This window comes from Mycteria americana, chromosome 5 (genome assembly GCF_035582795.1).
Source record: "Mycteria americana isolate JAX WOST 10 ecotype Jacksonville Zoo and Gardens chromosome 5, USCA_MyAme_1.0, whole genome shotgun sequence".
NCBI lineage: Eukaryota > Metazoa > Chordata > Aves > Ciconiiformes > Ciconiidae > Mycteria > Mycteria americana.
In genome coordinates this window covers 4,752,834-4,765,369 of record NC_134369.1, presented here as the reverse complement: position 1 = coordinate 4,765,369, position 12,536 = coordinate 4,752,834, and the positions used below count along the sequence as shown (strand labels likewise).

Genomic DNA, 12,536 nt, shown 5'->3' with positions numbered 1-12,536 from the left:
TTGAGGCTGTCGGCTGTCTTCCATTTTTGGATCCCCAAACTTACCTATTTTGCTTGAATAGCAGTTTGTATTTACATAACATCTGTCATTAAAGACTAAAGACCTTTTGTGATCTAGAAACACTTGTCAGTTTATAGGCTGAAATACACCTAGGCTAGGAGGCGTATTAAGAGGTAATAATTAAGGTGATTAAGAGGTAATACTGAAAAAGTTTAAGCAGCTGGACACGCTGCGTTTCTTACTTTGAACTGGCTCTCATATTTAAATATGAACCCAAAAACGTTCTCAAGGATTTTATCCCTTGTGCCATTTATTTGCCTTTTAAATATTTAATCCGCCTATATATAAATCATACACACAGATACGCTCTGTATTGTATGCATTCCTGCAGCCCTTTTCCTCACTAGTAACTCTGCCTCTTGCCTTTGCCATCAGCACACGTGCGCGGGTGTAAATGCAGCATTGACAGAACATGTAACGCAGTATGAAATTAATCCAATTCTGAAACTTTCAGCCACATGATTTTTCCAAGCAGGACAATCAGTTTCAAAACTCACATTAAACTGGAGGACACCAAGACTAAGCAGATGAAAAAACCGGAGATATTCTACTGATGAGATACGCTGCAATAGTATGCAATAAGCAAAGTGAAATTGGAATAGGAGGAGACTTGACTGTGACTTTAAAAGCACATTTTAGATCTTTAGTAGAATATGGTTGCTAAAAATTGCTTTGTTATAGCGATAAGCTTAAAAATTATTGCTAATTATCATATACTTCTTACAGTCGCAGGAATTCTAGGTAAACATATGAAGTACTTCAGAATACTAGCAGTCTAAATTCAAATTACAATCCGTTTCAGCTTCTGTATGCTGGACACAGTAAACTGAAGTTCAATTTTGGTCTCTTATTGCTGCAAAGACCACCTCTCAGATTGATCAGATTCACGTGAGTGAATACTGAGATTCCTCCAAACGTATAAATGAACCAAAACATCAAGGAAATTAACTTAATCTCCTCTGTAAGCTCTGAAGCAAAGTTTTAAGAAGTAAAAAATAAATACCAAATGTTTGGGAATACTTAGGATCCTTATAATAGCTTAATCCTAAAAGGTGCTGCATATCTCCTAGAAAAACATTAAGTACTCAGAATTCCTAACGATTTCAAGAAACTGGGGGGCACACGATTGTGTAGAACTTGAGCACCTAGTATTCAGATTATTGACACCCAGTTTGCATTGCTGAAGAGCTGAAAGAAATATCGTAACTAATAAGAAATAAAGCATTAGGAATAAAACCAAATTAAATCCCCCCTAAAGAGGGAGCTCCTGACTTCAAACTTGCTTTAGCCCATTCTTATTTAACCAGACCAGAGTCAGTAAGTCGTATTCCAAGACGTACCTGAGAGGTCTTCGAGAGCAGGCTGTCCAGTTTTGACATAAAGAGCAGAATCCATGCTGACCCCTCCTGTGCTGGCCTCGGCTGTTACGTTCCCTTCATTGTCTGTCTGCGATCTGGAAGGCAAAACAAAATAGAGATGTGCAGCCACTCTCCATCAAAAGTATCTCAAGTATAACAACTAGACAATTGCACCCGCCATCAGCCGCTCTGTCCCTCTCTCCAGAATAGACCAGCAGACTGATTTTACATAATTCATTAGTCCCATGTTGAACTATGTCCTAGAAATGGAAACAAGCACTCAGCTGTAAAAAATAAAAAATTCATAGTCAAAGATAGGCTTCACAGCTCTTCAGTCAGGGTCTTAAGACACCTGGATTTCCAGCTAAATTTTAATTATCACTAACATCAGTTGTGGTGGCTAATCTGATCCTCTCTAATAAAGTCTGAATTGCGTAAATATAAAGCAGGTAGGGTGCGATGGCATGTTACACCCCTGCTAATTTCCCTTCAATAACTAGCAATGTCACTCGTTTGTATTCTAAAATAAATGACGGGGTAAAACCAACTTCAAACTCCAATTAATTGTCTGACATTGTGCCCGTCAGGTAACGAAAGGTGATGCCCTAAGAATCTATGGTCAGATTTGAGTAATATATCTTGACTCATTTCATTTTACTAGTTGCACTGTGTTTTGCTTGGAGAGCCACATCAGCAAGCAGGTGGAGGCTCTCCTGTCCGAAGGGTAAGTGCTGTACAAAAGGGAAGACACAGCAGGGAATTACTATTGCAATATTCTTAGTTTCAGTTGACCCTATGTTAAACATAAAAAAATTTCTCATGTCTTTTACTTCAAAACAAAAAAACCCCAAACAAAAAGTAAGTCTATAGGCAGCTGAAAAGTTTAGATTCACGTAACCTTAACTGACGGCAGAAAAAGCTTGAGACTGCTACCGCAATGCATTAACAAGCGCATTTTGCAGATTCGAAAAAGTACCTGGGTAGTAAATTTATAATAATGCTATATGTTTGCCTTGCAAGTCAATACAATTTGACTTTCCTCTTTCCTTGGAAAGCCAGCAAGATTATACAGTTCAGCCTTTTTTCCTCCAGTCCTGAAAAGACAAGACTATTTTTTGAATTTCTCAGCATTTTCTCCAGCAGCCAATAGGTAGTTTCATTACTGTTTTTTGTAAAAAGTGAAATAAATACTGCCTAGAGTTTATCAGTATGTTTGGATTACAGAAAACATACGGATTGCATCTGCTTTTACACTTTAGATGATGATATCTATGTTCAAACTAAGATGAACAACAAATAAGAGTGCTTTCTACTTTATCTTTTGATAGGACATTATAGTGATAAACTTAACAATCCAAAGCATCATGAACGCATTTTTGCAGGTTATGAGGGATAAACAATAAAGCAATCAGTTTGCAATCACAATTTTCTACAAAATTATGGATTAAAATGGTACAAATTGCACTGGCAATTTTTAACTCAAAATCAATCTCCAAAAATTATTACTAGTAGTAGATCCCACCTTCAGCCAAAGATGCAACCATAATGCTGATGTACGTAGATGAATGCAAGAGCAAGGGAAATCCAGAACATGTACTATTAATACAAGTTTTAGTCAGAATAATTTTTCCCAACTGATTCATTTTCATGCGACCACATCTCAGAAGGACACCTGGCATTTTATTCCATATACAGAGGGAGAACACTCAAGGGGTCAGAAGACTCAAGGGTTGCTCTTCCCATTTTGCATTCCTACGTAGGTCTTTGGCATCCCTCTCCTCCAGGTAAATTCCATTTGCAATCACTTTTTTTTAAAAAATGTGGCCAACCATTTCTTATGCTACATCTGCCAAGAGATCAAAGGCAAAAATGGGTAGAGTAGAACTGAAAAAATGATGGGAAAGGGCAACAAAGATGACCAAGGGTTATGAACAGCATCTCTATAAGTAAAAACTAAACAGGCTAGGACGCCTTAGCCTAGAAAAGACACATCTTAAGGGTGGGAAGGACATGACAGATGTTTCTCAAATCATGAGCAGCAAGAAGATGATGAAGACAGAACAACCACTTGCATTCTCTTCCTATGAAAGAATTAAGCAGTATCAAAGAAAACTAGGAGATGGCTGTCAAAACCAAAAATCCCACCATCTGACTGAGAAATTTCTTGCATCACGGTCAGGCTGTGGAGCATGTCCTTAGGAAGCTGCTATTGATTTCCCTCGTTAGTCTTCCCTACGTATCCTCTACTGCCATTGTCAAACAGAAGATGCTGGACTAGATGGAGGTTAGTTGTGACCCCATATGGCTGCTCTTTTGCTTATCTCATTCAGGGTTAATGCACAGAATAGCAGACTTTGTGCCTGGCCTTACCTATACTAAGGGATTTTTCTTATTATTTTATTTTTTTAAGATTTCCCATTCCTGCTTATAGTGAGGGAGCTCCACCACCGTTAGCCACGCTGAAGAGAATGAGTGTATCTAGGTCATAAATTGGCGTTGCTACAACTTTTAAAGCTATGATGCATAAAACAAACCTAACCCACATGGTACAAAACCAGGTAAGAGCAGTACCTGGTCAAGAAGATCTTAGCATTCTCATCTTAACTGTTAGTAGGGTCGGATACAATAAGTGTTAGTAGCTGGGATTCACCCACCCTATCACAACTTCTTATACGTCTTAGTCTGATGGCCTTCACCAACAGTTTTTGTGTAAACGTATAAATTGTCTACTCTCTTAAAACAAGAAACTTTTACATGATGTGGCATTCGTCTCGCTGCCTCACCCCCCTGAAAGAGTGTCCAGAATGAATCTTCCTATCTAAGAGTCACGTTCATAACGGTCCATTGGAGAAGCTCACCATACCTGTACATGAAGGGAGCTACCGTGGCAGTGTTCGGGTGGCTGTATTGCTGTTGGGGATGAGGTAGCTGAACACTCACAGTATTGCTCCCTGTGGTGTGCGTCGTCGCGGCGGGTCCGTTGACAGCTTGGCTGCTGCTGCTGCTGTTGAGGCCTCCTACGCCTTTTCCTTCTGAAGAAGCGAGGCTGGACGAGGAGCTGGAATGCCTGCTGTCCAGCTGAGACTTCTGATGAGAGAGCCCCGAGCCGGCTTTCCCGCTGCGGCTTCTCTCGCCTTCCTTTGCAGGAACGGGGGCACTTGAGGATTTCCCTGTGGTGTTTTTCATTCCTGGTTTTGGTATTCCACTGTGCGAAGGGGCAGAGGCCTCCTTCTTGGCACTATTCAGCTTTCCTCCTTTAGGGATAAAGCTTGCGATCTTGGAGGACTTTTTCGACATCTCTGTTGTTGCTAGTGCTGTCTGTTCTTCTTTGGGTTCCTCTTTCACGTCCAGCTTTTCAGTGACAGATGTTCTCTTTGCAACGTCTTTACTTTTATCCTTTTCTTTCTCTTTCTGTTTCTCTTTATCCTTCTCATTACCCTTTGGAGAACTTTTCTTATTAGTTAGCGCCCGGCTAAAAGTCCTTTGTGCGATTCCCTTGAGTGCAATTTTGGGACTACTGGACATCGATCCCGGATTGTTCACATTCTGATTCGTGGCATCAATTTCTTCGCTCTCCTCAAAGCTGAGAAGCATCTCTAGCTTTTCACAACTGTTGTCCCGAGAGCCCGGACTCTCGACCGTTGTCCCTCCCGCTTTGGAGCCTCCTTTGCTATTGAAGAGTTTCAATTTTTCAAGCATGGATTTTTGACCGTTGGGAGTCGTTTTGGCGATTTCCGACGGTGGCTTTGGAGGCTCCGATACGGGCTGCTTTACGGATAACATGGAAGACGTAGCTGTGTGCTTAGCACTAAGGGACTTGCTGCGCCAAGGTTTAATAGCAGAGCTGGGCTGAGGGATGGCTGATGAGTTATTGCAACTAACAGCACTGCTGCAGCTTTGAACTGAGGATGAGACATTTTCATTCATTCCTGTGGGCTGGGAGGCTGTGCTGTCTGCAGGCTCTGGAAAAAAACCAAAAAACAACCCAAAAACCCAACACAGTAGTACCTGATATTATAGCTAGTCGGAGATTCTTTCTGTAATGAAACATTAGGAACTTTACACTAATAACATTAAAAAGATGGACACATATCGCTATTTTCAACATCTGTATCACTTAAAGAAAATAAAAGCCAGTTTTCTTTTCCTACCCAGCAAACAGCAACGAGCTCCTACTACATAATTTACATTTACTTGCTGTTTCAAGAAAAAAAAAAGAATCTCCTCCAATTCAAACCAAAGTGTGTTTTGCAATGTGTTCTCCCTTATTAAGTTCATAATACTTTTTCATTAGCAAAAACACAGCATTATTTTCTAACTAAGGGTTCCCTCTGCTTTTGGCAAAATATTTGCTGTCCAAGTTCGATTCTTAGAAAAACCTCAAACATATTAAAAAAATGCAAGAGTAAGGAAAAAATTAAAATTGAAGTCCTTTCAGTTGTTGGGGGGGGTAGGGGGGATGAGATCCTCATATGCAAAAGGTAGAAGAAAACTCCGTGTACAAAAATAAAACCAATTGTGTCCTTATGCAATGAACCTAAATTAAGTATTACCACATATCTTAATCCAGCTGTAAGAGAAACCAGTGGCAGTAACTGTACAGCCCTCCTCCCTCAGAAAAAGCAAATCTTTTATTTAGTTAGTTCCTTTTCATGTTATTTGTTCTTGTTAAGAAATTAGTTGAGAGCTTAAAGAGAGCTTGAAAAATCACACTCACCTACCAGTGGCCACTTCTCCTCTGAAGTTCCTCTTTGCAGAGTTTCCTTTCTGGAGACGTTACTCTCTCAATTATCACAAATATGTTTTCTGTTAAACTGCTCATGTTTCCAATTAACTTTTGTCATCTATGTCTGTTCGCCTGCCCAGCAGCCTGCTGGGGATTAACGGCTCTTACCTATATTTCCCTGCCCTCTAGCAATAAAGTAAACTGTGTATAGAGCTGCATTTTTTTAATTCAAAAATCAACAGCAGTTGAGAGCGTGCTTTTTCAGCAGCAGGAGCAGCCCTGTGAATTCAGCCCTGTAAATCAGGAGCCGCTGCAACCACACAGGGACTGCTTTACTTCACTTTCAGCTGCTCAGCGAAGATACGGCTCTGTTAACCTCCCTCCTCTGATCCAAACCAGGTCTACTAAAGATTTAAAGCACATACATCTTCCTGACTTAGCATAGAATCAGGTTTCTAAGAGTATTAGAGGCTCCTTAATAATAAACTCAGTCATTTCACGTGGTTACAGACAAAGTGGGAGAGCAGGAATTAATGATACTTTTAAAAATATTACTGAAGTCAGAAGATTTCCAGGACTCTCTTATTAACCAGTAACTATTATATTGGCCAGTTTTGCTTGTCCTTTTCCTCTGGCAAACTACCCACGTGGAGACGGAAGGAAGCAAGAGCCGGATTACAGACACAGAAAGGAATCGTACCTCTTTTAAGCTAGTGCCAGCACGCTGACTTCCAGGGTATTACTACTGTTTTACTCTAGTACAGAAGGAAAACCAAGCCTCCAAACGTCCCAAACAGCAACGCCACCTGGTCCTCTAGTTGCTCTGCTCAAGCCTGCTAAATTCGATCCGACGGGTTAAGGAGAACTAAGAAGCGATGGCGCAGGAGTCGCAGTGACCCGCAGCGCGAGGGAGAGCAGTGACCCACCGTCCCAGCACCCTGCCCGCAGGCAGGAGCGAGGAAGGAAGGTCACAGCTACTTCAGAAGCTGATGGAAACGTTACTCCCTCTGCTTTCGAAAGCTGTGCACCATCGCTTTTGCCTTCATGCCTCTTGCCACACACCGATGCTTTGTTATTACTTTTATTTCCTGAAGTCCTCCCACCCATCAAAATCTACTCCCCGTTGCAACACTGCACCATGCTCGTTTTGTAAACTCAGAACAAGCAAGCCTTTGTCTTAGCTTGCCTTCCACAGAAGACGCCCAAGCAATGTAATGAAAGCTTCACAAAACTCCCACTTGTGCATCGTTTACAATTAATTTGTTTAGCTTCTTTTAAAAATATAATAATTACCCATCTCAGTATCAGAATACTCCTACAGAAACTGGAGGTTCACAGTACTTCCAATACTAAGTTCCTAATCCAAATGCATTCTGGCCTAATCGTGCCAAAAAAAAAAAAAAAAAAAAAATCTCAGCACAAAGCATACCCATGCCCATAAATCATCAGAGCCGTCTGCAATTCATGAACATGCCTAGGCCAAATTTACAACTGGGTGCAGGGATGAACCTAATGTACTAATTGATAGGGGCAGGGAGCCTTTTACCTTCTCAGAAAAACCGAGTTGCAGTTTTGCAGCGGACTGGGACAATATAAGGATGACAAATTGAAAATTACTGGTAAGGGATCCATCTGCAAAGTAGTGCTTATTGCTTTACATACATATAGAGAAGGCAGCACCAAGTGGGGGAAGAGCTGGTTGCCCACTCAGGTAGCACAACATATGCAGCAACGCAAACCCAGCTCGGGGTGAAACGGCGTTCAGTCGGAGCACGCGGCCAACCGAACAGACTTGGAAAAGAAATCTGTGTTCTTCCCGACAAGGTTCTTAACAGCAGTTTAAAAATAATACAGGCAACGCGCGTATCGGTACGAACAAAGCCATCCTGCATTCACCAGAACTGGGAGCCTGCGCGGAGTCCTCGCGTGAGCCGCGACCCGCAGGCTGAGGCACGTGCCTGGGATAAGAGGAACCCGAGTACCCGGCTGCGGGCCGTAACCTAGCCGTAAAGTCTGACTGCATCTCAAACGCTGAGCTAGCTGTTAACACGCTGCCGGTCAGCTGTGGGAGCAGAAACCGGAGGCACCCCCCATCAAAACAGGCTTCCTACGAGCTCTACAACGTTTGCCTGGAAGTGAACGGAAGGTGTCGGTTCATTTGGGACGTCAGCTTCATCCTAACAGCCCGGGTGAGTGCTCCAGTCCACGGCCTTTTGGGGAAAAGGCTTTGTGTGGATCAAGTGAAATGGCTTTTTTATCAAATACCAAAAGCATTTCTTGAAATTTATTACCCAACAAAATCCAGAACTTTTTCATTTCTTTTTTTTTTTTTTTTTTTTTTTAATTCTGTTTGGTCACTGACCAAAATACACTTTTTTTTTGATTGTTTGCTTTTAACACAGCTTTCGCTTTGTCCCCAACTCCCACACATACACCCTCCTATTTGGAACTTAATTGCGCTTCCGTTGCCAGCGGCGTAGGATGAGGACAATGTAACTCCATTTACAGAGTTGCTCCTCCTTTACAGACACGTCAGAGAAATCAGAATTAGGACAATACCATGACTGTAACGTTTTAAAAAAATGAATATATGGGGACATTAATGTAATTTTCAGAGTCTCCACCTAACATTTTCCAGGAAGTAAATTCTATGAACATTGGATGCTACGCATCTGATATCAATGAAAAACATTTAGAAACTCTTAAATATACTTGTTAAGCTTTGGGAAAAGAAAGATACTTTCTTACACAAGTACAGTGGGATTTGGATTCATACTCAGGTCAAATACAGTGAAACCGGAAATTCAAAGGCCTCAAGTTTTTGTTACATCGCCCCATGCAAAGTTAATGCAAGAAATAAAAAGTTCACCATGAAACACACTCATGAAAAATGGCCTCAGCTTAAGAAAACTTCTGTCTTTTTAAGATTCTCTGTTTCTTTCTTAGAAACAAGTCTGCTGGCTCTTTTAGTCCTCAGACCAATCTTGGTAAACGAAAAAGGTTCTGCTGCCAGAATGTAGATTCAAATGCTAGGTTTCCTAATGAAGCAGTAACATCAATACATGGATAACACATCAGCATGCAAAGGGGAAAGTTTTATTCAGCATAGCATAGGCCCTTCTTTCATGAAAAGGAGAGCACATTTCATGCATTCGATTAATAAGCTTATTATTTCCCATGTGTTCCTTTGTGAGGGAGATATTTTCTTTCTTCGGCAACCTGCATTAACTAAAACTGACCATAAAAGAAATGTTTTCAAACCCAAGCTACAGCCTACAATAAATAATGATCGCTTTCCTCTTTTCAAAGTCAAATCTTGGCCTAAAATCTATTTTGTTCCTAGCGTTCCTGTTAAAAAAGATGTTGGTGGTCTAGTTCCAATGCCAATACGCACTGTAGCATGGGTAAATCTGATTTCAGCTGCTCCTGCAAAGTCTTAACTGCATCTGCAAACCTACCCATTTGTGATGGGGAAAAAAAAAATGTCTGAAGGCTTATGATTTAGTTCTTCCACTGAAGTCTTTGAGAGCTTACGTTATAATAAGGTCAGGAGAAAATATATGCAATTTCCCATCATTTGTCATGTTCACTCTAAGCAAGTGGCCTTTGATTTGCTGTAACTGAAAACTTTCAAAAACAATCATTATAAGCATGAAAGGCAACACAAAGACAAAGGATATTCTCATAGTTACCTCTCCTTAGGAGGGTCAAGAACTTAACAGCATTTTTATTCATTTTAGAATGAACAAGCTGTCATTTTTTATATCACAGCTATGGGAAAAATAAGAAGTTCTCATGACGAGAAGTATCTTTTAGTCCAGCCCATAGATTAGATAACCAAGTTAAAAGCAAATCCACAACCAAATTCTAATTTAGGAAGTAAAAGCAGATCTGCTCTATGACATTATAGTGTCAGAACTGCAGAAAGCACTGTGGCAGTTTCATCATTTCCCATCTAGAGGAATAACTGGTGAGTCTTGACCCCTTCCATCTACCACCAGAAGACTCTCCTTCAAAGTACTACAAATAAGAGTCCTACAGAGAAAAGCTTTTTAGCTGAGCTATTCTCTTCTTCAGTAATGATTTATCGTGCTCAGCAAACCCCTGAAGTATGGAAATGCCTGCATTTCTGCCAGGAGCTGACTATAAAAATCACAATCTTTCCATAATCCAAACCACAAGCAGGTAGAGCAGAATGTTCCCAACAAGAGCAACCTGGCACACAGCCCTTCCTCAAAATAAGCACAACTCTTCTGGCCCACAGAAGGTTCTATTTCGACTGTAACGCTGTTGACCGGAGAGAACTACAGCTGGGTGGAAGGGACTGGCTGATTTACCGGCTCTGGGTGGGCAAGAGGCATGGCCTCCACCCGCAAGATGACTGAAGCTTTGTGTTGTCTCTTCTACTCTGGACCACGACAAAAAGCAACAAAAACGTATTCTTAAAGCAGAGACTGCCAGATAGGCAAATTCTGCATAACCTGAGAAAAGTCTGGATAGGAAACATTCTGCTTCGCTGAGGACAAAAACTTCACCAAGCTGAGCAGAACTGGTTCCTTCAACTTCTGTCCACTGGCTTTCCCTTTAGGGGTGATTTAATTTACTGTAACATGAGACAAAAATTACCTTTACTCCTCGGTATTTTCCTTTCCTTCCATTGTATCTACTTCTTCAGTCGCAGCGTTGTAAGCTCTGTAGTTTCAATAGCAGTTCCGTGTATTCACCCAAACGTGCTGGACCTCTGAAAACCCGTACCGAAGCCCGTGGATACGTCAGTAACTCAACTTCCACATTTCTGTAAAGTCCCCTTCGTTCACACAGAGCTCCAGTATATGAAACAACAGTTCTGCTGTCGACTGGTTTACGTCGCCAAGACAGCGTTTTTGCCGAGGTGAAGGGAAATAAAACTGGAGCACAGGCGATCCTTTTCTCATTGTCTTCACATAACTGACTAAGACACTTGAATTCCTTGTTGTTTTTGTTTAGTTACTGTAAAATTCAAAATGCTGTCCACATGACTGCCTAAGAAAGAGGCTGGAGGGACCTCTATCGACCACATAAAAATAATGAAACCAAGTTTACTGTGCCATTCAAAACAAGTCGCACTCTCCATTTAATACTAGACAAATACCATTCTTGTTCATTACTCTCCATTTTCTTCTCATTATTTGTACAATCAAATCCCCCAAGATTTCTCATAACAGGGTTATTCAAAAGCACTAATGAATTCCAGGCAGGGAACTGTGATGGAGTCTTTCATTAGATTTTAAACATAGCTGGAGTGGACAATACGTACACTCAGCAGCCGTGACCTAACACATCTCTCCTACAGGTAGGTTATATGAAATACGCCATATACACGTTAGTGGTCTGAGAATATTGTCCATTGGGAATATTGTCCATTGGCCTATTTTGATTATTAGCGGCTGTAATCTGGGCTTGGAATGACCATGGAGGTAGAAATGGGGGCAGATTTTTAAGAGAAGGGACAGGCAATAGGAGAAAATACCTGAGAAAACTCCCACTGACCCGTCAATATGCCAAGCTAAACTACTTTTTAACTCCGAAACGTCCTCCTCTGCTCAACAAGAAGTCATACAACTGTTCAGCTGTAAGCAGTAAAGTGGTGAATACCAATGCATTCTCAAACATGGATAATCTATGTTTAAACAGAGGAGTTGAACCAAACCATATAGAAATACCAATACATTACCATCGTCTATATTTACACCTATATACGAACATACGTAAACATGCAGAAATCTATTACATTTTCCTATCAAAACCAGCTGACAGACACATATTACTCTTTATACCAGGGTCTTCATTTCCTCTCTCTGGTCAATGAAACTACTCTGATCTGTAGCAGCAGATCTTTCAAACCAGGCCAACGTGCTGGTAACGATCTACTACTCATGACAGTAATAAAGGGCTGGGCCACGGCTTTACGCTTATCAGCCACTTCAGAGGTGGTGGCAGTTCTCTGGCACCAGTCACAGATTCTTTAGGTATATTGGGCTATGGATGAGGAACAGGCAACAGGCTCGGTAGAGAAGCCACAAATGGAAGGGACCAGAGAGGCTGGACGATGCTCTTACCCAGGGAGAGGAGGCTTCTACAGGTGTGGTAGAAACATGCTGGCACTTACAGAAGGCTGGGACATAGCACCACTGCTGTTTGCTTTCCTATGATTTAATAGCGAACTTTTGTTTCCATGGCTGTTCTTCTGGCACAATTCACCCAGCAATAAATTTAGAAGAAATTGTAAATATTTATTTTAAAAGGAAACATCTAGGAACTGTAAGGCCATGAAATGCTGGGCCAGCTCTTCAGCTGGTATAAATTAACATGGTTCCACTGTCTCCAATGCAGCTATGCAGATGTACGCTGGG

General features: G+C 41.2%; 1 protein-coding gene across 2 annotated transcripts in view; it reads right to left on the bottom strand.

The window, feature by feature from the left end:
* Window positions 1–12,536, bottom strand: part of NAV2 (neuron navigator 2) — a 241,872-nt gene that overhangs the window by 111,026 nt on the left and 118,310 nt on the right. For both annotated transcript variants that reach the window (XM_075502011.1, XM_075502010.1), the window contains 2 exons: window positions 4,282–5,380; window positions 1,401–1,513 (listed from right to left, as the gene is read on the bottom strand). In XM_075502011.1, the coding sequence (XP_075358126.1) occupies window positions 1,401–1,513; window positions 4,282–5,380 (1,212 nt within the window). The remainder of the gene's footprint in view (window positions 1–1,400; window positions 1,514–4,281; window positions 5,381–12,536) is intronic.